The following is a 24,879-nucleotide window of genomic DNA, read 5'->3' as shown; positions in this document are numbered from 1 at the left end:
TTCTCTCCCCGCCACTCCACCTGTTTGGTTCCCGAGAAAACTTTCTGGAAAATGAAAAGGAAAATCGCCTTACACCGCCACTCCACTTCCCCTAGAAAGTTCCCTGCAGAGTAAAACATCAGTGGCTGCCGATTCCGAAAGATTCAGAATGGCACATTTCTCATCTCCTCAAGTATCCCATACGCTGAGGCTACCACGCCCACCGGGTGCTTGTTGCAAAGCGACGACAATGGCTTCCTTGTCGTCCAGCGGGAAGACCGCGATGGCTTCGCTGAAGCTCTCTCAGGGTCTTTGGGGCTCGCCGGAGCTCAATTTGTGTCCTTTGAGACTATTGGGGAGTGATCCGTCTCGGAGTTTCGCCGTGGTGAGAGACAGTGCTGAGGGGACTGTGGTGGGTGAAAATGTTGATCACAACAAGGTGAGGATGTAACGGCAACTCCTCCGTTTTGAAGTCAGTTTTGTTTTTCAGAATTTAATTTTGGGGTGCTTTGTTTGGAGGAATTGTGTTTGTGCTGTAATAATTTGAAATTTGGAACCTTTTTCTGGTTTGATGATAGGTTGAAAACTCTTCGCTGGAAAAGTTTGAGGAGCGTGATTTTACCGGCACGCCGTATGTTCCTGTATATGTAATGCTACCCGTGAGTTTCTGAGGCACTCTTTTCTACTCTTATGTTGGCCTTTGAAATTTGTTATTGTTCATTGTCAAGTTGTAAACTTTCAATCATTAACATTGATCAAAGTGAAATCTTATGCCAAAATATGATCCTAATTAATCGTCTTGTATTATAAAAGAGTGTCTAGCGGCATACGCGTTACTTGTATATTTGTACTTGGTTTTTAATCATTCTCTTGTCAAATTGTTAGATTGTTAATCGAGACTGTTGATTAAGTGAAATCATGTTTGAATGTGTGATCCTGATTTACAATTTAGCAAGTAAACACATTTTTGTTGGGTTTGACCGTTCAAATCATAGTGAGACTCGTGCACAAAAATTTCTGTTCGATTTTTTGTTTTTAATCTTGTTCATGTTGATGCTATCTTTTTGTACAAGTCATGGCTAATTGTAGTTGTTCTTGTGTTTCGTGGTGGGGGAAACTGTCAGTTGGGTGTGATCAATATGAACTCCGAGCTAGTTGAGCCAGAAGCTCTGTGAAATCAGCTACAAGTGTTGAAGTCGGTTGGTGTTGATGGTGTTATGGTTGATTGCTGGTGGGGAATCGTAGAGGCACACAGTCCGCAGGGATATAATTGGGGTGGCTACAAGAAACTATTCCAAATTGTGCGCGATCTTAACCTTAAGTTACAGGTGAGTGGTATATACTATTACTAGCATTTTCTTTTTTCTCTTTGTTTGTGTATTACAATTTTTCTCTTCATCGTCTGTTTCTTGTTTCCTTTCAGTAGTCATGTCAATTACAGTGCCGAATTTCAGATTTTCAGTTTTTACAGATGTTAACCTGCACTAATCTGACAATTTGGGTTTTTTCTTTCTTTTAGAACTGATAATGTTAAGTGTCCTCGTACAATGAATGATTCTGGAAGTATCACTTTTGTCTCTGACATGATGCACTTTTGTTGCTGTAGGACATAAATCTGTTACTTAAATAGATTAAACCCTTTTGTGAAGTTAAACTTGGGAATCAAATTTCATCATGCTGTTGATCCTTAAGGTTGTAAACATATACTGCTTAACATGGCCAAAAAAATCGTCTTGGAAACTTTTTGAATTGGTCTCGGAAACTTATTTGACCTTTGTTGATACGTGACGTATATTTTCGTTTTTAGAGTCAAATTTTTTCAGTCAAAATAAATGTTCTGAAACAGTTGAGAAGGCTTTGATTTGGACGGATAATCATTTGGGGTGATTTGTACCAAGCTTTCCTTTCTTAATTGGTTGTCTTCAGTTAATGATTGGCTTTTGTCTTTTTATTTTTTATTTTTTTTGGAACAAACGAAATAATCTACACTAAGGGGGAGGGGGTGAGCTTAGCCTCACAATGGGTTAGCAATAATATTGTTCAAACTCGCCTAGAATCGAACCTAAGACCTCTCACTTACAAGTGAAGAGGAATACCACTAGACCGTAGTACTAAGTGGCTGACTGGCTATTGTCCTAGGTAAGGGGGATAATAATCTTGAGTAGATTGCTGAAAAGTAATGCACTGCTAGCTTTTCTTTTTGTAAATTAGTTTGCGAGACTAACAGTTAAAACTCATTTTAAATAAGAGAAAGATTTTCAGCTTTACATTTTTCCTTTGAATATGCATTTTGGATATGGTGTGCATTGTCTTACTCTATATTGCTGTAGGTCGTGATGTCATTCCACGAGTGTGGAGGCAATGTCGGGGATGATGTACATATCCCACTTCCTCACTGGGTGACAGAAATTGGCCAAAAGAATCCTGATATATATTTTACTAATAAAGAAGGGAAACGCAACACTGAATGTCTCACATGGGGAATTGATAAAGAGCGGGTTTTAAGAGGCCGCACTGCCGTTGAGGTATGGTATTCAAGAATTACTTGGTTATACTGGTCTTTTAATTGCTATGGATTGCCATAGCTCCTTTTCTATATTTGACTTCTTTTACATGTTCCTCTCATCTTTTAAAAGAAACTATTGCTAAACCTATTCCAACTTTTATATGTTCTTTATTTCTAAGAACTTTCCTTTTGTATGCCATAAGAATCAGACCCTATGTATTCTTACTGTTTGATGTTTAGAGTTTCTTTTCTGTTATTTTATAATGGAACCAACGCAGGTTTACTTCGACTACATGAGGAGCTTCAGAGTTGAATTTGATGAGTTTTTTGAGGAAGGAATAATATCAGAAATTGAAGTTGGATTAGGTCCGTGTGGAGAGCTACGGTATCCTTCTTATCCTGAACAGCATGGTTGGAAATATCCTGGTATTGGTGAATTCCAGGTACCTTAATAAATGGTGATCATTCCTTTCATTAGTGGCATGCATGATAGCTAGGAGTTGACAGTTATTTCTAAATGTTAAGTAGCCCTTCATTCATCTGTGATTATGACCTTAAGCCAGTAGCTCATTTGATTTTTTACTTCTATCTGAACTTTGAAATATTTCTCTGATTCAACCTGGTTCGGTGCAGTGTTATGACCGATACTTGATGAAGAATCTGACGCAGGCTGCAGAAGCAAGGGGCCACACCTTCTGGGCCAGAGTACCAGATAATGCAGGTTCTTATAATTCCCAACCACATGAGACAGGGTTTTTCCGTGACGGAGGTGATTATGATAGCTACTATGGCAGATTCTTTCTTAATTGGTACTCCCGTGTTTTGATTGATCATGGTGACCGTGTACTTGCTCTGGCCAATTTAGCTTTTGAAGGCACACGCATTGCTACAAAGGTGAGTCACTTTATTGGACATTAGTTCCGCACAGTTTTTTTTGTTTTTGTTTTTGTTTTATGGAGTTTCTTTATTTGATTTATGAGCAGGTATCAGGTATCCACTGGTGGTACAAGACTGCCAGCCATCCTGCTGAATTAACTGCTGGATTTTACAACTCCTGCAATCGTGATGGGTATGCGCCAATATCAGCAATGTTAAAAAAGCATGAGGCTGCTCTGAATTTCACATGTGTTGAAATGCGCACATTAGACCAACATGAGGGCTTTCCGGAAGCACTGGCAGACCCTGAGGGATTAGTTTGGCAGGTAAGCACAGAAACTCATGTGTAATTACTTCCTGGATTTTAAGCATATGTAAATTAAGCAATAAATATAAATCATCACGATTTGGAAAAGTGAGCATCCGGGATGGCTGGATGAGCAGAAACTTAAAAAGCATCAATTAGAATTTTGAGCTGAATATGCATACTTCTTTTATTCTGGGGAAGGTGGCCACATTAAGTGTCCGAGTCAGTTGCTATTTTTTGAATAATGGATCTGCTCAAATTCAATTTTCTCCATCTGTCAAACATATACAACAACAACAACAACAAAGCCTTTTCCCACCAAGTGGGGTCGGCTATATGAATCCTAGAACGCCATTGCGCTCGGTTTTGTGTCATGTCCTCCGTTAGATCCAAGTACTCTAAGTCTTTTCTTAGAGTTTCTTCCAAAGTTTTCCTAGGTCTTCCTCTACCCCTTCAGCCCTGAACCTCTGTCCCGTAGTCACATCTTCGAACCGGAGCGTCAGTCGGCCTTCTTTGCACATGTCCAAATCACCGGAACCGATTTTCTCTCATCTTTCCTTCAATTTCGGCTACTCCTACTTTACCTCGGATATCCTCATGCCCAATCTTATCCTTTCTCGTGTGCCCACACATCCCACGAAGCATCCTCATTTCCGCTACACCCATTTTGTGTACGTGTTGATGCTTCACCGTCCAACATTCTGTGCCATACAACATCGCTGGCCTTATTGCCGTCCTATAAAATTTTCCCTTGAGCTTCAGTGGCCTACGACGGTCACACAACACGCCGGATGCACTCTTACACTTCATCCATCCAGCTCGTATTATATGGTTGAGATCTCCATCTAATTCTCCGTTCTCTTGCAAGATAGATCCTAGGTAGCGAAAACGGTCGCTTTTTGTGATCTTCGCTAGATTGCTCCGGTCATTAGTGTGGATAAGTATATAAATGAATAGAGATAGGAAAGCAAACACAAGATGTACGTGGTTCACCCAGATTGGCTACGTCCACTGAATAGAAGAGATCTCATTAATTGTGAAGGGTTTACACAAGTACATAGGTTCAAGCTCTCCTTTAGTGAGTACAAGTGAATGATTTAGTACAAGTGAATGATTTAGTACAAATGACATTAGGAAATATTGTGAGAGAATGATTTCGTAATCACGAAACTTCTAATTATTGGAGTGTGGTATCGTCTTGACTTGCCTTATCTGTCTCATAGGTAGATGTGGCATCTTCTCTGGAAGTACTCTTCCTCCATCCAGGGGTGGTATCTTTAACTGGTGGAGATGCGCAAGGTAATGTATCAATTTCACTTGAAGCTTACTTGTAGTTTCAGGCTTGGTCAAGCGCGATACAAACCATGTAGTAGGAGTCCCCCAAGTCGCCGAGCTAGGGGATCTGTTGAAAGAGGTGACAGACAAGGTAAGCAATCAGAGCTCCGGCTGATTGTTCACCTTCTCCCCATCTTGCAGCAGCATGGAGGATAAAGAGAAGAAAAATGAGAAGAGATGATATGGGATACTTTTGCTTTTGAAGAAGTAACTTTCCACATGCTTATTCTTGAACTGAGCTGGAGGGTTTTCTGGTTTCCTCCAGAGCCGACTGAAGAATTTGAGGGTCAAAACAAGTCCATCAAATCTAGAGTACGTTCGACCATGCTGATATGGGATACTTTTGCTTTTGACAGAGTAATGGATGTATCGGCACGTGTGCTGTTACGCTTGTCTCCACATGCTTCCTTGTACCCTTCGCACTTGCCCTATCTGTTCCTCAAGCAGATGCGGTATCTTCCCTGGAAACATAAGATGTTGAAGATGAGTACTCGAGAGCAATGCCAGGTAAGTAATCAGGTAAGGGGTTCCAGGCAGTCAGTTCCTGGCTGGAAGCTTGATTCCAAGTGCTGACTGATTGCTCTCTTTCTCCTTGTCTTGCAGGTAAAAACAAGGTCAAAGAAAAAGACAGGGAAAAAGCATGATATGGGATACTCTTGCTTTTAACCCTGATGATATGAGATATTCTTGCTCTAGTATAGCTTGTTTGCAGAGGTATTATCGGGGGGAAAGAAAGCTGAATATTTCGAAAGGCTTCGTTGGGAGTGCCCTCTCAGATATGAGGAAGGGTTGAGCATTTTTGCAGGTCTGCCTGTCCGTTGGGGATGGAGGTCGACATATATAGGAGTCTCCCTAACAACAAGTAGTAATGCTATTCCTTTACCCTGCTTGGTCATAGCACAGTAGTGGGAGCTGCCAGCTTCACATGTTTTAACTCTGTCAGAGCACTTTGAAAAAGTGGTCTGTGGTATCTGGCTCTCGAGAGGTCTTCGACAGAATGCCCATAATTTCCGCAAAGCTGAGTGTGCGTGTGATAGGTGCTGACAAGGCTAGAAAAGTAGGTGCCTCTTCGATTTCTGAGATCGGCCCTCGTGGTCTATGAGCAGCCTAGCTTTTGAGAAAGCGAGCGTCTCTTCGATTGATTCGGAGAACGATGCATCTTCGATTTTTAAGAAAGCAATCATGCTGGGGGTCTGACTCTCAAGATTCGGGGAGCAGTGTCTCTTCGATTTTTGAGAAAGTAATCATGTTGGGAGTCTGGCTCTCGAGATTCGGAGGGCGGTGCCTCTTCGATTTTGGAGCAAGCAATCTTGTTGGGAGTGTTTTCTCGAATGTGAGTAAAGGTTGGGCATGTTTGCTAGTCTACCTTGCCACGAAGCACAGAGGTTGACACACAGGGATTTTCCAATTATCCAGCAATGGTACTGTTCCTTTACCCTCTCTTCGATTTTTGAGAAAGTAGTCATGTTGGGAGTCTGGCTCTCGAGATTCGAAGGACGGTGCCTCTTCGATTTTGGAGCAAGCAATCTTATTGGGAGTGTTTTCTCGAATGTGAGTAAAGGTTGGGCATGTTTGCTAGTCTACCTTGCCACGAAGCACAGAGGTTGACACACAGGGACTTTCCAATTATCCAGCAATGGTACTGTTCCTTTACCCTTGTGGGTAATAATATGGTAGCTAGACCTTCAAAATTTATGGGTCTAAACTTTGTTAGTGCTGTTTCTTTGCTATTCTTTTACCTTTCTTAGTCAGAGCGATGTAGTGGGAGCTGCAAGCTTTACGTGCTCAATTTTGGCAGAGAACTTTGGCAAAGTTATCTGTGGTACCCATGAGCTATTGTTGTGTGTGGGAAGTGGGTGATTGAACAGTAAGATTCATGTGTTTTCTACTTCCCCAGAAGTCTTCGACAGAATGCCCATAATTTCCGCAAAGCTGAGTGTGCGTGTGACAGGTGCTGACAAGACTGGAAAAGTAGGTGCCTCTTCGATTTCTGAGATCGGCCCTCGTGGTCTCTGAGGAGCCCAGCTTTTGAGAAAGCGAGCGCCTCTTCGATTTCTGAGATCGGCCTTCGTGGTCTTTAAGCAGCCTAACTTTTGAGAAAGCAAACGCCTCTTCGATTTCTGAGATCAACCCTCGTGGTCTTTAAGCAACCCAACTTTTGAGAAAGCAAACGCCTCTTCGATTTCTGAGCAGGCGCCTCTTCGATTTCTGAAGCTCCGTCGAGTGCAGATTTTTATAGGGGCTGACATTAAGTTCCAAAGCACACTTGAATCTCCACCAGTAGAAGCTCCATTCTTGCACTTCTAAGATCTTGATTTGTCCAACCTCTTCTCTCTTCAACACCTTTGAAAATGTCTGGCCCCTCCGACCGTCGTTTTGACTTGAACCTTGTTGAAGAGGCAGCCCCGCCTTCTCCAGACAATATATGGCGCCCATCCTTCGTCTCCCCTACTGGTCCTCTTACCGTTGGGGATTCCGTGATGAAGAATGATATGACTGCTGCGGTGGTGGCCAGGAACCTTCTCACTCCCAAAGATAACAGACTACTTTCCAAACGGTCTGATGAGTTAGCTGTTAAGGATTCGCTGGCTCTCAGTGTTTAGTGTGCAGGTTATGTGTCTAATATGGCCCAACGCCTATTTGTTCGAACCCGCAAAGTTGAATCATTGGCGGCTGAGGTGATGAGTCTCAAACAGGAGATTAGAGGGCTCAAGCATGAGAATAAACAGTTGCACCGGCTCGCACATGACTATGCTACAAACATGAAGAGGAAGCTTGACCAGATGAAGGAAACTGATGGTCAGGTTTTACTTGATCATCAGAGATTTGTGGGTTTGTTCCAAAGGCATTTATTGCCTTCGTCTTCTGGGGCTGTACCGCGTAATGAAGCTCCAAATGATCAACCTCTGATGCCTCCTCCTTCAAGGGTTCTGTCCAGTACTGAGGTTCCGAATGATCCCTCTCCGGTGCCTTCTCTTTCTGGGGCTCTACCGACTGCTGAGACTTCTCCTAAGCAACCCTTGTGAAGGCTCCCTCTTGTTTGTTTATTTTGACTCATGTATATGTACATATTTGTAGCTTATCAAGGATATCAATAAATAAGTTTTCCTTCATTTCAACGTATTGTGTTAAATACACCAAAGCCTTCTTCGCTAAGTTCTTTGGATTTTCTTTTGTTGAAGCTTGTATGTTGAAGCTTTCTGAGTGGAGCATGTAGGTTGGGGTAGTGTTTCCTTAATTTCCCGAGTGAGGAAAACTTCTCGGTTGGAGACTTGGAAAATCCAAGTCACTGAGTGGGATCGGCTATATGAATCTTAGAACGCCATTGTGCTCGGTCCTGTGTCATGTCCTTCGTTAGATCCAAGTACTCTAAGTCTTTTCTTAGAGTCTCTTCCAAAGTTTTCCTAGGTCTTCCTCTACCCCTTCGGCCCTGAACCTCTGTCCCATAGTCGCATCTTCTAATCGGAGCGTCAGTAGGCCTTCTTTGCACATGTCCAAACCATCGTAACCGATTTTCTCTCATCTTTCCGTCAGTAGGCCTTCTAGGCACCAAAGTGCTCGTTCTCCACTCATTTGGCATCTTCTTCGTTTTCAAAATCCTATTGAAAAGGTCAGTGAGCCATGTTATACCTGTCTCTCCCAAAACTTTCCACACTTCGATTGGTATATCGTCTGGGCCTATTGCTTTTCTATGCTTCATCTTCTTCAAAGCTACAACCACTTCTTCCTTCCGGATTCGACGATAAAAAGAGTAGTTTCTACACTCTTCTGAGTTACTCAACTCCCCTAAAGAAGCACTCCTTTCATGTCCTTCATTAAAAAGATTATGAAAATAACCTCTCCATCTGTCTTTAACCGCGTTCTCTGTAGCAAGAACCTTTCCATCCTCATCCTTGATGCACCTCACTTGGTTGAGGTCCCTTGTCTTCTTTTCCCTTGCTCTAGCTAGTTTATAGATATCCAACTCTCCTTCTTTAGTATCTAGTCGTTTATACATATCGTCGTAAGCCGCTAACTTAACTTCTCTGACAGCTTTCTTCGCCTCTTGCTTCGCTTTTCTATACCTTTCACCATTTTCATCGGTCCTCTCCTTGTATAAGGCTTTACAACATTCCTTCTTAGCCTTCACCTTTGTTTGTACCTCCTCATTCCACCACCAAGATTCCTTTTGGTGTGGGGCAAAGCCCTTGGACTCTCCTAATACCTCTTTTGCTACTTTTCGGATACAACTAGCCATGGAATCCCACATTTGGCTAGCCTCCCCCTCTCTATCCCACACACATTGGGTGATTACCTTCTCTTTGAAAATGACTTGTTTTTCTTCTTTTAGATTCCACCATCTAGTCCTTGGGCACTTCCAAGTCTTGTTCTTTTGTCTCACTCTTTTGATATGTACATCCATCACCAACAAGCGATGTTGATTAGCCACGCTCTCTCCTGGTATAACTTTGCAATCCTTACAAGTTATACGATCCCCTTTCCTCATTAGAAGAAAATCTATTTGTGTTTTTGACGACCCACTCTTGTAGGTGATCACATGTTCTTCTCTCTTCTTAAAGAAGGTGTTGGCTAAGAAGAGATCATATGCCATTGCAAAATCCAAGATAGCTTCCCCATCCTCGTTTCTCTCCCCAAAACCATGGCCACCATGAAAACCTTCATAGTTGCCTGTCTCCCTGCCCACGTGTCTATTTAAATCTCCTCCTATAAATAACTTCTCCGTCTGAGCAATTCCTTGCATCAAGTGTCCAAGGTCTTCCCAAAATTTCTCCTTCGAACTCGTATTCAACCCTACTTGAGGTGCGTACGCACTAATCACATTGATAAGTTCTTGTCCTATTACAATCTTGATTGCCATGATTCTATCTCCTACCCTCTTGACATCTACAACATCTTGTGTCAAGGTCTTGTCCACAATGATGCCAACACCGTTTCTCGTTCTATTTGTGCCCGAATACCAAAGTTTAAACCCTGAGTTTTCTAAATCCTTTGCCTTACTACCAACCCACTTAGTTTCTTGTAGGCACATAATATTTATCCTTCTCCTCACCATAACTTCCACTACTTCCATAGATTTTCCCGTTAAGGTTCCTATATTCCACGTTCCTAAACGTATTTTGCTCTCTTGAACTCTACCCTTCTGTCCTAGCTTCTTCACCCTCCCCCGTCTAATAGGATCAAAATACTTCTTTTGTATGTCCCGTGTAAAGTTGATAGGAGCATATGCTCCCAAACAACTTTGAGTGGAGTCGTTCGAAAAGAAGTTTCTACGGCCCCCTTGCTCATTTAACACTGCATCCGGGTGCCGATGGAGATACAGCGACCCTTGCTCACTTATCACTGTGCTCGGGCCACACAACGCGCCACTTACGGGTGACGCCCTAGCTTTAGCGCGATTTTGTTCTGGATTCATTTTCATAAGGATTCGACGTGATCATGGAGTGCCAGCTGTCGACTACCTGACGCCCTCCCCCTCCTCCTTTATCCGGGCTTGGGACCGGCAATGTAAGATAAACTCACATAGGCGGAGTTTCCATCTGTCAAACATATACTTCAAAAATTTTGTAACTAACATGGGCAAGCAACACTGGATCAAGAGGGGCGGGTCGGTTGTTACATGTGAAATGTCGGTTTCCTTTGGATTATGTACCGAAATATTATCTGTGTAGCCTTTTTGTTTTCTTTTTGATAATTTTTTTGGATTTCATTTTTTTTCAGGTGCTGAATGCTGCATGGGATGCTAACATTCCAGTTGCTAGTGAGAATGCTCTTACTTGCTTTGACAGAGAAGGCTACAACAAGATATTAGAAAATGCTAAGCCCTGGAACGATCCAGATGGCAGACATTTATCAGCATTTACCTATCTCAGATTAAGCCCAGTTCTCATTGAGAGGCATAACCTAACGGAGTTCGAACGATTTGTCAAGAGAATGCATGGTAAGAGTTGTAAGACAACATGGTTCTCTTCTCGTACATTGCTACACACTCAAGCATGAGCACACATATGCACAAACTCACATATGTTTCATTTTATAGCAAGAAATATGAGTAATACAATGCACTCTTTGGGACGTCCTCTTGTACGCTCAGAAGTTTTTATTTCTCATATTATGTTGTGTTGCTTGGTTGCACCCTTTGAATAAGACCCCTGCATAAGCCGAAATCAGGCATCTCCGATAAGCTCTAAATTCAAGCCTTCTCTCTAAAACTTGAGCTCATACGAGAAGCTGAAATCCAATTAATGAAATAATGTAGAGTATCGAATGTATATTCTTAGATTCATGCATGCTGCTATGATCTGTACAATACGCTTGCTATTATGAGACGATATGTCTCACATGGTGTAGCGCTTGCTTTGTTTTTTTCTGTTGGCCTGATCTAACATCTAAATTTAATACACTTGAAAACGCAGGAGAAGCCGCTTCTGATGTTTAGATCAACTCAAATAGACAGCACACCGGTTTCAGGGGACGGACGAGGGGCTTGCTGCTTCGGAGAGAGATTAATAAAAACTTTGACTCGTCTGTGTGCAAATCTACATATAGCAATAATAAAAGAAAGTTTTCTAGCATTCTACAGGTTTGGTGTATTAACTGATAAAACTATGGTTACAAACTTGTAACCAATGATAGTAATTTATAAGATATTTCCATTCCAAATCTCACAAATGCATACTCATGTCATGAGCCTTGTTTTTAGCTTCAAGTTACTAAAAGTGACGAGAAAGGAAACAAACAACACCCCACTTGTAAGTGATTCCAGATCAGCTCAACAACGATGGTTGTTTGTGTGGTTGCAAACGTTGATGGAGGCTAAATTGCACAAATCATTAGTGCGCGAAGTGGGTTATATGTCAATGTTACTCGTGTGCATTGGTTACACAGACATATGACCCGCACCGCATGAATGATTTGTGCAATTTGACTAATTTTCATTTAGAGATGGGGACGATTGATTGTATTGGCATTGTATGATCAATAATGTTGTTCAATGCAATTAATATAACACAATGAGTATCATTTTTAAATGGTGGGGAATTCATTGACGCAAGACTTTAGAATAATAAAAAAATTATATGACATTTTAAGTCTTTTGGAGGAACAAAAGTTGCAGGTTCACAGTTGGAATAATGAAATTTTTCACGCAATTAAGACAGAAGTCTCACTTTCTAATTGATAGAGATTCTTATGTATGACTTGTGAGACATGACACTTTTATTACAGTTTAAAAAAGGATAAGGGGGATGTGTGTGTGTGTATACCGCATGGATAGGTGATCCTTATGACAAGCACCAATTTTTGTCCAAAATGTGACTCCATAATTAGTTCATTCTTCTTCATCAGTGTCTTATCCATTGGGGGCGAAGCCAAAAATTAGATGGACAAGACTGATGAAGAAGAAGCTCATTAAGCTCGTGAAAGGTAGGCCATGGCAATCCGTGCAAATGGGCAGATGAGAAGAACAAAAATAAGACAACCTTTGAATGCTTGATAAGCTAGTCAGTCTACCATAGAGGAAACCTTGAATAATAGTTCATTAATTAAACCTCTTTTTAAAGTTTATAATACATTATTTCACTTTTATAACTAAGAACTTGATCATCACCTAGCTGACAAAGAACATGTTAGCTCTACGTTAGAACATATTGGGTCTTGAATGTCACCCACAGCCACAGGAGTCTCTTGTGGGCACAGAGAAGGCCTGGGGGGCATTTGCAGACGTTCAACATCTCCTCCAAGCAGCTCGATGACTTTGTGCATCGAAGGGCGATCAGTTGGTTTCATTTGAATGCACCACAAGGCAGTTATAACCATCTTTCTGATTACATTCTTTTCCTCCTCTGTTACATTGTCCATCTCCAAGTCATTTCCCACATTATACTGATCGTATACCCACAGTGGGAAGTAGATTTGGCTTGAATGCTCTACCGTTGTTTTCAAATTCTTCCTTCTGCTTGCCATTTCCATCAACAACATTCCGAAACTATAGACATCGGCCTTGTGTGAGACGCCTCCAATATTTTTGTAGAACAATTCAGGAGCAATATATCCCATTGTCCCCCTTGCTGCCGTCAGCGTGACAATGCTATTATCTACAGGATACAACTTTGCTAGCCCAAAGTCAGAAACCTTTGCTTTGAAGTTCTCATCAAGAAGAATATTATGAGGCTTGATATCGAAATGGAGAATTTGCATTGCGCAACCTTGATGTAGATACTCAATCCCTTGAGCCACTCCAAGAGAAATCTCATACATTTTGTTGATAGTTAATGGGATACTTCCTTCTTTGGAATAAATGTATTTATCAAGTGAGCCATTAGCCATGAATTCATATACTAGAGCGCGCTTTGATTCCTCGACACAATAACCAACTAGTCGCACCACATTAACATGGCGAATCCTTCCAATGGTAGCTATTTCACTAATGAAATCTTGGCCATTAGCTTTGGACTTGCCCAGAACTTTAATTGCTACAAAACGGCCGCTGCGTAACTTTCCTTTAAATACTGAGCCAAAGCCCCCTTCGCCCAACTTATCCTTAAACTTGCGAGTCATCTTCTTGACGTCCGAGTAAGAGTACCTTATAGGCATGAAATTCTTTTCGCGCTGTAGAAAGTCTTCTATTGTGCTATACATTGACAAATGTCTTCTTCGCCATTTATAGACTAAAAATACAGCCGCAATTGGAATGCCAAACAGTAGTCTTGCTGGAAAAAATAAGCCTGCAGAAAAATATATCACCAAAAGAATCATAAGAAAAGAAACTTATATGTTAGATCCACACTACCTTCAACTTTCTTCAACTTCTTTTGTTTCTAAATTACATTTTACTTTGTTTCACTCATGTCAAGTTGGAATCTACACACACATATACAACTAATAATTCAAGCTTTTCTTACCGATGCCCATCAGTATTTCCCATCCAACCGCTGCAACAAAATAACAAAGAGTAAAAGCCAATTATATCAACGGCTATAAGTTTGAAATGTGAATAAAAATCGAAGACTTGACTACATATATGCAAGAAATACAAGCTCTGTCTTACCGATGGAATGGATGGAATGGAATGGAAGCCATCGAGGAAAGTGCCCTGCAATAAATACCAAACAAAATTCAGCAACGACAAAACACTATACTACATAGACAGAAGTTAGCATTTGAAGAGACAGTCCTTACCAAGATCCACGGTTGCACTCAGAAAATAATCTACAGTAGTGAAAAAAATACACAACATTAGCAATACCACAACGAGTCTCATTAGTGTTAAATCATCAAGTTTTGAAACATATCTATTCAGCGAGTCCTACAATTACGCTTTTGGTATGTAACCAACAAGTGAATGCCAAATTTCAAAGATGATTTAGTTTACTGCCATGTTTACTTATAGGGTAATTATCCACAACCTCAATCTTGGGCCACACAACAAACTTTTACTCCATTTTTTTTTAACATTGCAATTTCATACATTAACTTCCGTATCTATTACAACGTCAAACCTCCGTCTCCTTATTCATCAATTTGTTTGTTAACTGCTCACATAATAGACGCGAGACCCACTCTCTCGCCCAACTGAATTGAAAAATTAAATATTAATAAATTAAGAATTTCAAAAACCTTCGCACACTACTGCAAGCTAGTGTGCGAGACTACTCAAAAACCTTAATTTATTACTATTTAATGTCTCCTCAATAGGAAAACTAACGAAAAGTAAAAAAAAAAACTTTAGTTTTAATGAAAAAGAACAAATAAATGTGTAAGTGAATAGTACCAGAAAAGGTAAACATGTGGTTTTTCGTTAAAAGTGAACATTACCGAGAGTATTTCATTAAAACTCCATTTCTCAATTCAATTGGGCGAGGGAGTGGCTAGCAATAAGGTCATCATTTAATAGACAAATAAATGATAAAAATACGGAAGTCTAATATTGCAACGAATTTATAAGTTAATATATGATTTTGCAATATTAAAAAAATGAGGTACAAGTTTGTTATGTGACATAATTTACTCTTACTTCTAATTTGTTGGAAGAGGATACACGTTGAAATCTAACTACAGAAGTTAGAGGCTTGTGTATACTCTAAAGTAGACCTATAAACGGGTCAGGTTTATTGGGTTTGGGTCGGGTTGAACCCGACCCGTTAAGTTAACAGGTCACCCGAACCCAACCCGTTAAGCTAACAGATCACCCGTTTCATCCGTTAACAATTATTATTATTATTATTATTTTACATAGAGTTTATTTTTTGTTATTAAGACTTTACTAAAATTACTAAAACATCATCAACTAACGGTTGCTAACAGATCTAACGGGTTGACCCAAAGTGACCCGTTATTTAACGGGTTGTTAACGGGGTTCACCCGTTAGCGACCCGACCAGTTAAGCATCCACCCAAATACTAATATTAACGGGTTGGGTCGGATCACGTTAACGAGTCGGGTCTAAAATGCTAGGTCTACTCTAAAGTTGTAAATATTGAATTTTAAAGAGAAACAAAAAGGAGAGATTTATTTTCTTTATTTTTGTTTTGGAGAGGGACCACTTACGGATGGAGAGGGGCCACTCACGGATTTTAGCCCATGCATGTTGAAAGAAACCTACAGTAAAAGAATAAAACAACATTAGCATAACAACCGTTGGCAAATAAAATTCAAGTTGTTGCCATTTGTACCTGTACAGCATTAGCATATATAAGAAATAAAGCAACATAATTCATTTGTCATATAATTGACCGCAAAATTGGGATATAGTATTCGGAAATGGCCATTATATAAGAAAAATGGTAAATTACACTTTACCATCTTAAGTTTGGTATCGATTTCAATTCCTTACAATATCTTTAAAATATTTCACTTTTATACATCAAGTACTATTTTATTTCAATATAGTACATCCGTTATATTTTTCATCTATTGATCCGTTAAAAGCTGATATGGTTGCCATATTTATGCCACGTGGCAAATTTTTTTTATTCATTTAAAAATAAATAATTTAAAAATTATTAATTTAAATAAAAAATAAATAAATAAAAAAAAACAAAAAAACAAGAACCCATCTTCTTCCCCGACCCCCTCCCTGCAACCCAAACCCCCCATTCCACCCCACCCCACCTCCCCCGCAACCCCCCCAACCGAAAACCCTAAAAAACCCAGGAAACGAGAGTTGCAGAAGACACACAGAGGTGCCCCCACGGAGACAAGAAGAAGAAGACGGATCGGGTCTTGTAGCTGCTTTCTCCTTCTCAGTCCACTTCTCTTCTCCCTCTCTCAGTCCATTTCTCTTCTCTCTCTCTCTCTTCTTTCTCTCTCTAGAATTCCCTTTGCTTTGACTGAGGTCTCCACTCACAATGATCGCATGGACTGCTGCCTCATCGTCGATGGTAAGGTAATCTTCTAGCTCCGTCTAAGCTGCGATTTTCAGTTAAATTTGGGGATTTTGCATCTGGGTTTTAATTTGAGGGTTTCTGTGTGTGATCAAATCTGGGTTTTGCTCTGATTGGATCTGTGTGAAGTGCTTTTTTTTTTTCGTCTTGAGAATTCAATTCCCCCTTTTGATTTTGGGGGTTTTGGGTGGGGTGGGGTGATGGGGGGTTTGGGTTGCAGGGAAGGGGGGCGGGGAAGAAGATGGCTTCTGGGTTGTTTTTTTTTTTTTTTTAATTGATATCTTTTTTAATTAATTATTTTTAAATGAATAAAAATATAAATTTGTTATCACAAATTTGGCAGCCACGTGACATAACTGTAGCAGTCACGTCAATTCTTAACGGATAAATGAATGAAAAATGTAATAGATGTACTATATTGAAAAAAAATAGTATTTGAGATATGAAAGTGAAATGTTTTAAAGATGTTGTAAGGAATTGAAATCGATCTCAAAAGATGGCAAAGTATAATTTACCCTAAGAAAAATAATTATAAGAAAAACAATTATAAGTGTTTAGCTGTAATAGAAATATAGACAACAACCACAATATAAAGAGTCTTAATAGGATGAAATGTTTATCTCTTTATAAAGTTCAGATAACCTCATAAATATTGTATTATTAAGATATTATTGTTACGATATGATATCCATAATAATGTTTATATGTATCTATATACTGTTGACATGATGTGAATATTGTTGATATATTTTTGGGTTCTTTAGATATAGATCCTTGCAACTCTTATTTCCTAGACAAAAACCCACCTAGTTATAAATAACTAAATAAAATCCAAATTTAAAAATAACTGTCAAGTATAGAAGTAATTGACCTATTATTACCAAATATTTACAACTTGTACCACAATATTTAAAATAAAATCATTAAATGTTATTACTCACCTTAATTACAATGAAAATATAATTATTGCACATATTATTACCCCTAAAACACACATATATATGTTCAAATGTATATATTACCACCATAAGCTCAATATATATATATATATATATATATATATATATCTCTGTGTGTGTGTACACACATATATAGTTTACCTATATATAGTACTACTATACGTTCACATATATATATACATGCACAGTGCTACATATATGATCAAACATATTAAACTAATTAATCTACCTATATTTAAATTTATGATGAGCAAATAACATACATTTTGTAGGTAAATTAATATTGAATCAAATAACATTCTTTTACTTTGTAGGTAATTTATTTTCCATGTATTATTACATATATTTGGCACATTTTATTATTATAAGATATATGTACGAATAATAGGTAAATTAATCTTGAATAGAATACAATTGCTTTATTTTGTAACTAAATTAATTTTGAATCAAATAACATTTCTTCATTATGTAGGTATTTTATTTTGTATGTAGGCACATTTTATTATTATATGCACAAATAATAGGTAAACTAGTATTGAATAAAATAATAATATTTTGTTATGTAGGTACATTATTTTGCATATATTGGGTATGCTTTATTATGTAGGTAAATTATTTTGCTTGAATTTTTATGTATATCAGGCATATTTTTTTTTTTGTTGTTATATATATGTGTGTGTAAAATAATTTACCTACATTTATATATAAAATATAATTTTATTGACTTAACTGAGCATGTATTACTACATTTATTAGGCATGTTTTATTGGTATTATATATTAGGCAATGAATTTATTTATTTTTATTTTTGTAAAATCATTAATTATCCCTTACAATTTGTATGGAATTAATTGTGTAAATCAAACATTCAAATAGGGGTGTTTTGGGCATCAAAATTTTTTAAATGTGTAAAGTCAGATATAATTAATGAATTTGCTGGAATCTAGTCAATGAGTTTTATTCGAGTAAAAAACTTATATTGGGTTTTATGTGGAGAAAATTAAATTTTATGGACTAAAGTTATATTTTCAGTATATTTTTCAAGCAAAATGAATGGCTTAGCGGGAGGTTTCGCACAGAAATATATATATATATATATATATATATATATATATATATATTCCTCTTCCGTTGAGGAACAACTGGTGCTGCTCATGTTGTTACAAGGATCTATACTGTTTATATTTTAGTACATCATTCATAGATAAAAAAAATTAGAAAAATCCAAATCCATAAACACAGTCAATTGTAGTAAAGAAAATAGAAGAATACGATTTTTCAAAAAAACACTAGTATTTGTTACAACGATCTAAACTATTTATATTTTAGTACATCATTCATAGATAAAAAAAATTAGAAAAATCCAAAACCATAAACACATTAAATTGTAGTAAAGAAAATAGAAGATTATGATTTTTCTAAAAAAAACATTAGTATGACTGGCTTTTAAAGAAAGAACTAAAAGATAGACAGATGAATTATTGAAATACAATGTAAAATAAACTCTACAAACGATCCATCAAATAAGCTTATTCGAGAACATAGTAATTATAAGTTAGTACTTCATTTGAGAATTACGCACCTGGGATGGTGCGTGGATAACAATTGCCAGTGGAAGTGAGGCCATTGCAGGGTGAATCTAGTTCATCAGGCCAATACACTCGAACCTCAAAGCCATTCATGACTGCACTGTGTATAAATTCATAACTATAAGAGTCATTAGTGTAGGACCCGCTAGAGTAGTCCAACCGCACGAGAGCCATCCCCTCGACTCTGCAACCCTCATTCAAATCTTCCATATAGCTTGGGCTATATGGGCGGTCAACCATGACATAACTATAAGATTTTGGTTGGATCAAAGAAGTGGCACTATTATTCAAGCATGGAGCAGTATCCACGTACAGAGAAGAATTTACTTGGTTTCTACACCTCAGGTAATATACTGACGTTGAAAACAGTGAAACATATGGACCAATCATATACATAACTGAAGAATATGTAACTCCAGCAAAATTGACAGGCGGAAAATTTCGAGGCAGGGAAGAGCAATTGTTGTTGTCAAGGCCAGGATCTCGAAGTCGGATTGTTTGGTTCTCGTAATTGATTGCCTGTACGTGGTATTTACCATAGTATTCACCATGATAATGTAGATCTAGTACTGTAATATTGTTGTTCTCACAGGAAAGAGTATACCTTCTATCGCCACATCTCTTCGGATCATCGTTTAGTCGAAAAGGATAAGTTATGTTATGGATAAGGCCGCAGGAGGAGGTACATGAAGACTTACTATCATCCTTAGCGTTACAAGTTTCACTGCAAAAGCAAAGAACAAGAAAGGCTAGAACGAAAGGCCACCAAGACAAGGTGAAGGATCTGCTTCCACTTTTTTCCATGGGTACAAGAGAGAGAGAGAGAGAGAGAGAGAGTTGTTCACTAGTAGACAAAAAGTAGTAGTTTAGACAGTTGTATACATACCCATATTATAATATAGGAGTGGGGTTAAAGCAAGCACCTTCCGTGAAGTTCCAATTATTAATTAGAAAATATCTTAGAGGAAAGTCAGTCAATGATGTTTGTTTGACACAGTCAGTCAATAGCAAAGATTGACTTGTGCAATGAAATGAGAGGGAGGGAGGAGGGAGGCAGCGTGAGAAGAGAGGAGGTGGCAGCGGAGTTGGGGGTGGGGGAAGCTTGAAAATTCTGATGTTATTAGTGGAGGATCATTGGGAAGCTATGACAAAAATTTCTTAGTTGGTGAACTTAACATAAAATTGGGTATCAATAAAAGTACCCTCTGAGGGCAGGGACGGTTTTTGGATGACAAAACCTAGAGAGGTGTGTTTAATTAAGATTTTGAAGGATTTTAAAAGAGTTATAAATTCCATAGAATTTTATGGAATTTCAAAGTCCTTTATTTAGTATTTTGGTAGTGCATTTGTAGCATTTTAGTAATTGAGAAGAGTAGGTTGGAGAAGGTCACATCCACGAAAACAATCCAGTACTTGGCAGTTGAGAAGACAATTTAAGACAGATAATCTTTTATTTTTAATTTGTGTAATAAAAAAGGAAGCACCTTCCGTGAAGTTGCATGCAGTAAGCACTTCAAATTATTGATTAGCATAGGAAATATCATAGAGGAAAGTCGGTCAATGGCAAAGACCGACTTGTGTAATGATATGATGAAGGAATTGCTCCTCTCTTCCTTTTGCATATTGTTAATGGAGAATACTCTATAATTATTACGTATGTATATATATATGTGTGCGCCCTTAATTAGATTCCATGCACATTATTATTACTATTACTAGCTTAGAAATGCAAAAATTGCTCATCGCATCCTTTTGCATATTGTTATTGGTTTTCTTCAAACTAGTTGAAGCAAGCTAATTTACGTGCTCCGAATCCAAATGTAGCAATGATCAAGGTCCAGCTATCCATTTTTCATTGCACCTCAAGCATCATTGTGATCCTGGGCTTGAATGCAATCAGACAGATGAGCAGCGGATAATCCTAGTAAAATTCTTTGTCAAACGCATAGATTACAAGCGTCAAGAAATCCAAGTGTATAGCACATACACATATGACTGCTTGATGCTAATAAGGCCTGTAAAACTCCCAAACATGCCACTCTCTCCCTTCTACTTGTCAATTTTCGAGATCCATAACGTTACCTTATTCAGCTGCCCACCTGTTGGAAGATACCTTGGGATTCAAGTCCCCTGCCTTGGTGACCCTGGCAGCACAGCTTATGCTCTTTCTCTTTCTCTTTCTCTTTCTTATAATTTGGATGATATCTCTGATTATTCAGTCTTGCACAAGAATGTATGATGCTTTGTCAGTTCCATTGGGTACACAGTTAGAAAAGGAATATGGTGTTCTTCTTCTTCATCAGTCTTGTCCATATAATGGAGTATCAAAAGACAATAATAAATTAATGGAATTAGGACTAAAATTGTATAAATTAATGGAGTACCAAAAGACAATAATAAGATATCAAATCATTTTTCGTTAAACAAATTAACTATTTATTTAAGAGGATGTGGATGCTGGTTGATGCATCACGTGAACACAAAAAACCAACTTTGGAGAGTGACATTCATTAGAAGCAAAGAAAAAAGTTATAATGATTTAGGAAAAAACAAGAAAAGGTCATTAAATGGGACTCATTGACATGATTAGAAAAGGGATGGTGAACGAGAAATTTTTCAGTGTGATTGGAACACGGAATGAAACATCATGTGTCATTATGCAAATAGTGGGATATGTATGTTAAAAAGTTAATATCTTAAAAAATAAAATTTCTCATTACTTATATAAAAATATATGGTGTATCATTCCTGTTTCAATCACAATGAAAAATTTCTCATGGTAAACGACCTTGAAACATTCATTACAAGCCTATAAAAAAGTTACAACTACTTACGAAAAAGCAAGAAAACCTCATGAAGTGGGACTCATTAAAATACTTGATTAAGAGAAGAGTGGTGCTATCTACATACTTTATTCAATTTTCAATCGCCGATATAATGAACTTAAAACAATAAAAAAAACAAAAATTAATAAAGGATGCGTTTGAGGTAAAAGAAAGTGTGTAAATAACACAACTAAATAATATTATTGTGTTTACTTTCAAGTCTAGGGAATGAGATTGCTAGTTTGCAATTGGATAAAGGGATGAAATTTTTAGAAGAAAAGTTATATTCTTGCGTTTACTTTCAAGTCTTTAGAGAAATGAGAGTGGAAATTCAAATTGGAATTAGAAATTAAAGTTCTACATGACCAAGAAAGAAGTCTAACCTTCTAGTGGCTAGAGCACCCTCCGTGCAGCAAAAGTATTGAAAAATATCCAAGAGGAAAAGTCATGCTAAGTTAAAGCCAGGCCCATGATGCCGGACAGTCGTTCAATGAGGTATTGGTACGTGGGACAGGACGGAACGAAATGAGATGAGGTGTTCCGTCCCACATTTGGTGCGCCTAAAACGGGTGGAATGCGTTGTTCCACGGAAACAGGTGGAATGCGCTGTTTCACGGGACGAGTTTTGGATAAATTTTTGTTCCACCTCACCTTCCTGGAACGACTCGTTCCACATCCGTGGAACACAAAATTATAACATCTCCGTCTCCTTCTTCTTCCTCCTTTTTTCCATCCGAAGGCATCTTTGCTCCCTTTGTTCCGTCTCGTCTTGTCCCGTCCCGTCTATATATCAAACGATACCTGATATGATTGACTTATGTAATAGTTGAGATTGACGTACACGTAAGAAGCCCATGATGCCAAACAGTCGGTCAATGGCAGGACTGACTAATGTAATAATTGAGATTGATGTACATGTAACAGGTGCCCGTCACAATCGTAGTTAATTGAGTTAATTGAGATATGTGAATAAAGACTTACACACGATAATCCTTCGTTACGGAAAGAAATTCTCTTTTCTTCTAATCCATCAAATTAGAACATTCATACCGTTGAAATTTGATCCAATAATTGAAGTTATTATAATTTTTAAAGTAGATATCTGTTTTTAACCGTTGAATCAAATTTTAACAATACAAATTTCCTGATTTGGTAGATTACGAGGAAGGGATATGGAGAGGATCCCTTTCCCTTCATTACAAAGAAAAACACATCATCCTGTTCCGGATTTCATGTGAATTAAAATTAATTCAAAAATATAGAAAATTGCTCCTCTCTTCCTTCCTCTTGCATATTTTTACTTGTTTTTTTAAGAGAAAATTGTATCAATAATTCTTTAATTTTAATTCAATTAGAGCAATGATCAATAAAAAAAATTCATTATCATTGGCCTCTGAACTTACCAAAATATGCAACTATGATTCTTTATGTCAACTCTATCAAAATTATGTTAAAAAGATTCATGTTGGAAGAACCGTTGCTACAATTAAATTGGGTTGCTCATCCCCAAGACAATAAGCAAAGGTGGAGTTGCTTTTAGAAAAAAAAAGAAAAAAAAGAAGAAGAAGAAGTTATAACGATTTAGGAAAAAGCAAGAAAAGGTCATTAAATGGACTAATTTACATAATTAGGAGAAGGGCGGTGAACGACCTTGGAAGGAGACATTCATTACAAGCCAAAAGAAAAGTTACAATGATTTACGAAAAAGCAAAGAAACATCATTAAGTGGGACTCATTGAAATACTTGATTAAGAGAAGAGTGGTGTTATTTACACACTTTATTCAATTTTTAATCTTCTGATTGAATGGATTAAAGAATATTAAATGACAGAAATTAACAAGAGATGTGTAAAAGGTAAAAGAGGGTGTGTAGATAACACAACTAAAAAAGGTCGTACCTAGTGCACAAGGCTTCCGCTTTACGCAGGGTCTGGGAGAGGTGAATGTCGGCTAGCCTGACCCCCATTTATGGAGAGGCTGCTCCCAAGTTTCAAACCCGAGACCTACCGCTCATGGGCGAAGGCACTTGCCATCGCACCAAGTGCGACCTCTTGTGTAGATAACACAACTAAGTAGTATTATTGTGTTTACTTTCAAGTCTTTAGGAGAATGAGAGTGCAAGTTCGCAATTGGAACAAGAGATTAAACTTTTAGGAGAAAACTCGTATTCTTGTGTTTACTTTCAAGTCTTTAGAGAAATGAGAGTGCAAGTTTGCAATTGGAACAAGAGATTAAACTTTTAGGAGAAAACTCATATTCTTGTGTTTACTTTCAAGTCTGTAGAGAAATGAAAGTGCAAGTTCGTAATTGAAACTAGGGATGAAAATTCTACATGACCATGACCAAGAAAGAAGTCAACTTTCAAAGTGGTAGGCCTTCCAATTGATGTGAATTAGTAATCTAATATTTGGTTGTGACCCTCCGTGAAGCTGCAATATTGAAAGATATCCAAGAGGAAAAGTCATGCTCAGTTAAAGTCAGGCCCAAGATGCCGGGCAATCGGTCAATGGCAGGACTGACTTATGTAACAATTCAGATTGACGTGCATTTACAGGGCCATGATGTCGGACAGTCGGTCAATGCCAAGACTAACTATGTAATAAGTAAGAATGACGTACATATAACTGATAGTTAATAATACAAAGTTATGTGAATAAGGATTTACACACAATAATACAAACATTATTGATCCTTCAATACAAAGTAAAACACTTCCAAGTACAGATCCTCTTTGGATCTAAAAAAATTCAGCCTAAAAATTAAATGATCCAGATAGTTAAAATTTAATTCAACGGTTACAATTATTATAATTTTTAGGGAATAAGAGTGCGAAGTTCGTAATCAGAATAAAAGATGAAATTTTTAGGAGGAAAGTCATTATTGTGTTTCCTTTCAAGTTTTTAGGGGAATATGAGTGCAAGTTTGCAATTGTGATAAGGGATGAAATTTTTAGGAGAAAAGTCATATTATTGTGTTTACTTTCAAGTCTTTAGAGAAATGGAGTGCAAGTTCGTAATTGGAGGGGTAAAATGAACGACTGTGTGAAGTCGTCTTTCAAGGTTGTGTGATGAGATGTTGAGGAGGGGTAAAAAGAACGACTGTGTGATGAGAGTTTTTATTGT

The 24,879-nt window shown here is 38.0% G+C and overlaps 1 protein-coding gene, 2 long non-coding RNA genes and 1 pseudogene across 4 annotated transcripts; 3 read left to right on the top strand and 1 right to left on the bottom strand.

The window, feature by feature from the left end:
- Positions 1-11,000, top strand: LOC114821787 (beta-amylase 2, chloroplastic-like; annotated as a pseudogene). Its single transcript, XR_011583212.1, has 8 exons — positions 1-418; positions 558-638; positions 1,104-1,307; positions 2,310-2,504; positions 2,764-2,928; positions 3,119-3,379; positions 3,469-3,687; positions 10,722-11,000. The product of XR_011583212.1 is annotated as a beta-amylase 2, chloroplastic-like (transcript).
- Positions 11,001-12,513: 1,513 nt separating this feature from the next.
- LOC103407534 (LEAF RUST 10 DISEASE-RESISTANCE LOCUS RECEPTOR-LIKE PROTEIN KINASE-like 2.1) lies at positions 12,514-19,736 on the bottom strand. Its single transcript, XM_029095118.2, has 6 exons — positions 18,926-19,736; positions 15,549-15,599; positions 14,181-14,210; positions 14,050-14,094; positions 13,904-13,933; positions 12,514-13,726 (listed from the first exon to the last, which is right to left on the bottom strand). The coding sequence occupies exons 1-6, from the start codon at positions 19,734-19,736 to the stop codon at positions 12,606-12,608; spliced, it is 2,088 nt and encodes a 695-aa protein (XP_028950951.1). The 3' UTR covers positions 12,514-12,605.
- LOC139197119 (uncharacterized) lies at positions 16,253-20,963 on the top strand. Its single transcript, XR_011582246.1, has 2 exons — positions 16,253-16,386; positions 20,757-20,963. It is a non-coding gene; the product is annotated as an uncharacterized lncRNA (long non-coding RNA).
- Positions 19,139-19,901, top strand: LOC139197118 (uncharacterized). Its single transcript, XR_011582242.1, has 2 exons — positions 19,139-19,277; positions 19,364-19,901. It is a non-coding gene; the product is annotated as an uncharacterized lncRNA (long non-coding RNA).
- Positions 20,964-24,879: the final 3,916 nt, after the last annotated feature.

This window comes from Malus domestica, chromosome 01, assembly GCF_042453785.1.
Source record: "Malus domestica chromosome 01, GDT2T_hap1".
Taxonomy (NCBI): domain Eukaryota; kingdom Viridiplantae; phylum Streptophyta; class Magnoliopsida; order Rosales; family Rosaceae; genus Malus; species Malus domestica.
The sequence above is the reverse complement of the archived record's forward strand: the minus strand, read 5'-3'. Positions and strand labels throughout refer to the sequence as shown.

Coding starts and splice junctions, on each gene's coding strand:
- LOC103407534 (XM_029095118.2), bottom strand. CDS start 19,736: ATGGAAAAAAGTGGAAGCAGATCCTTCACCTTGTCTTGGTGGCCTTTC. Junction 13,934..14,049: donor CCATTCCATCCATTCCATCG/GTAAGACAGAGC, acceptor ATTTTGTTGCAG/CGGTTGGATGGGAAATACTG. Junction 13,727..13,903: donor GGAAATACTGATGGGCATCG/GTAAGAAAAGCT, acceptor ATTTTTCTGCAG/GCTTATTTTTTCCAGCAAGA.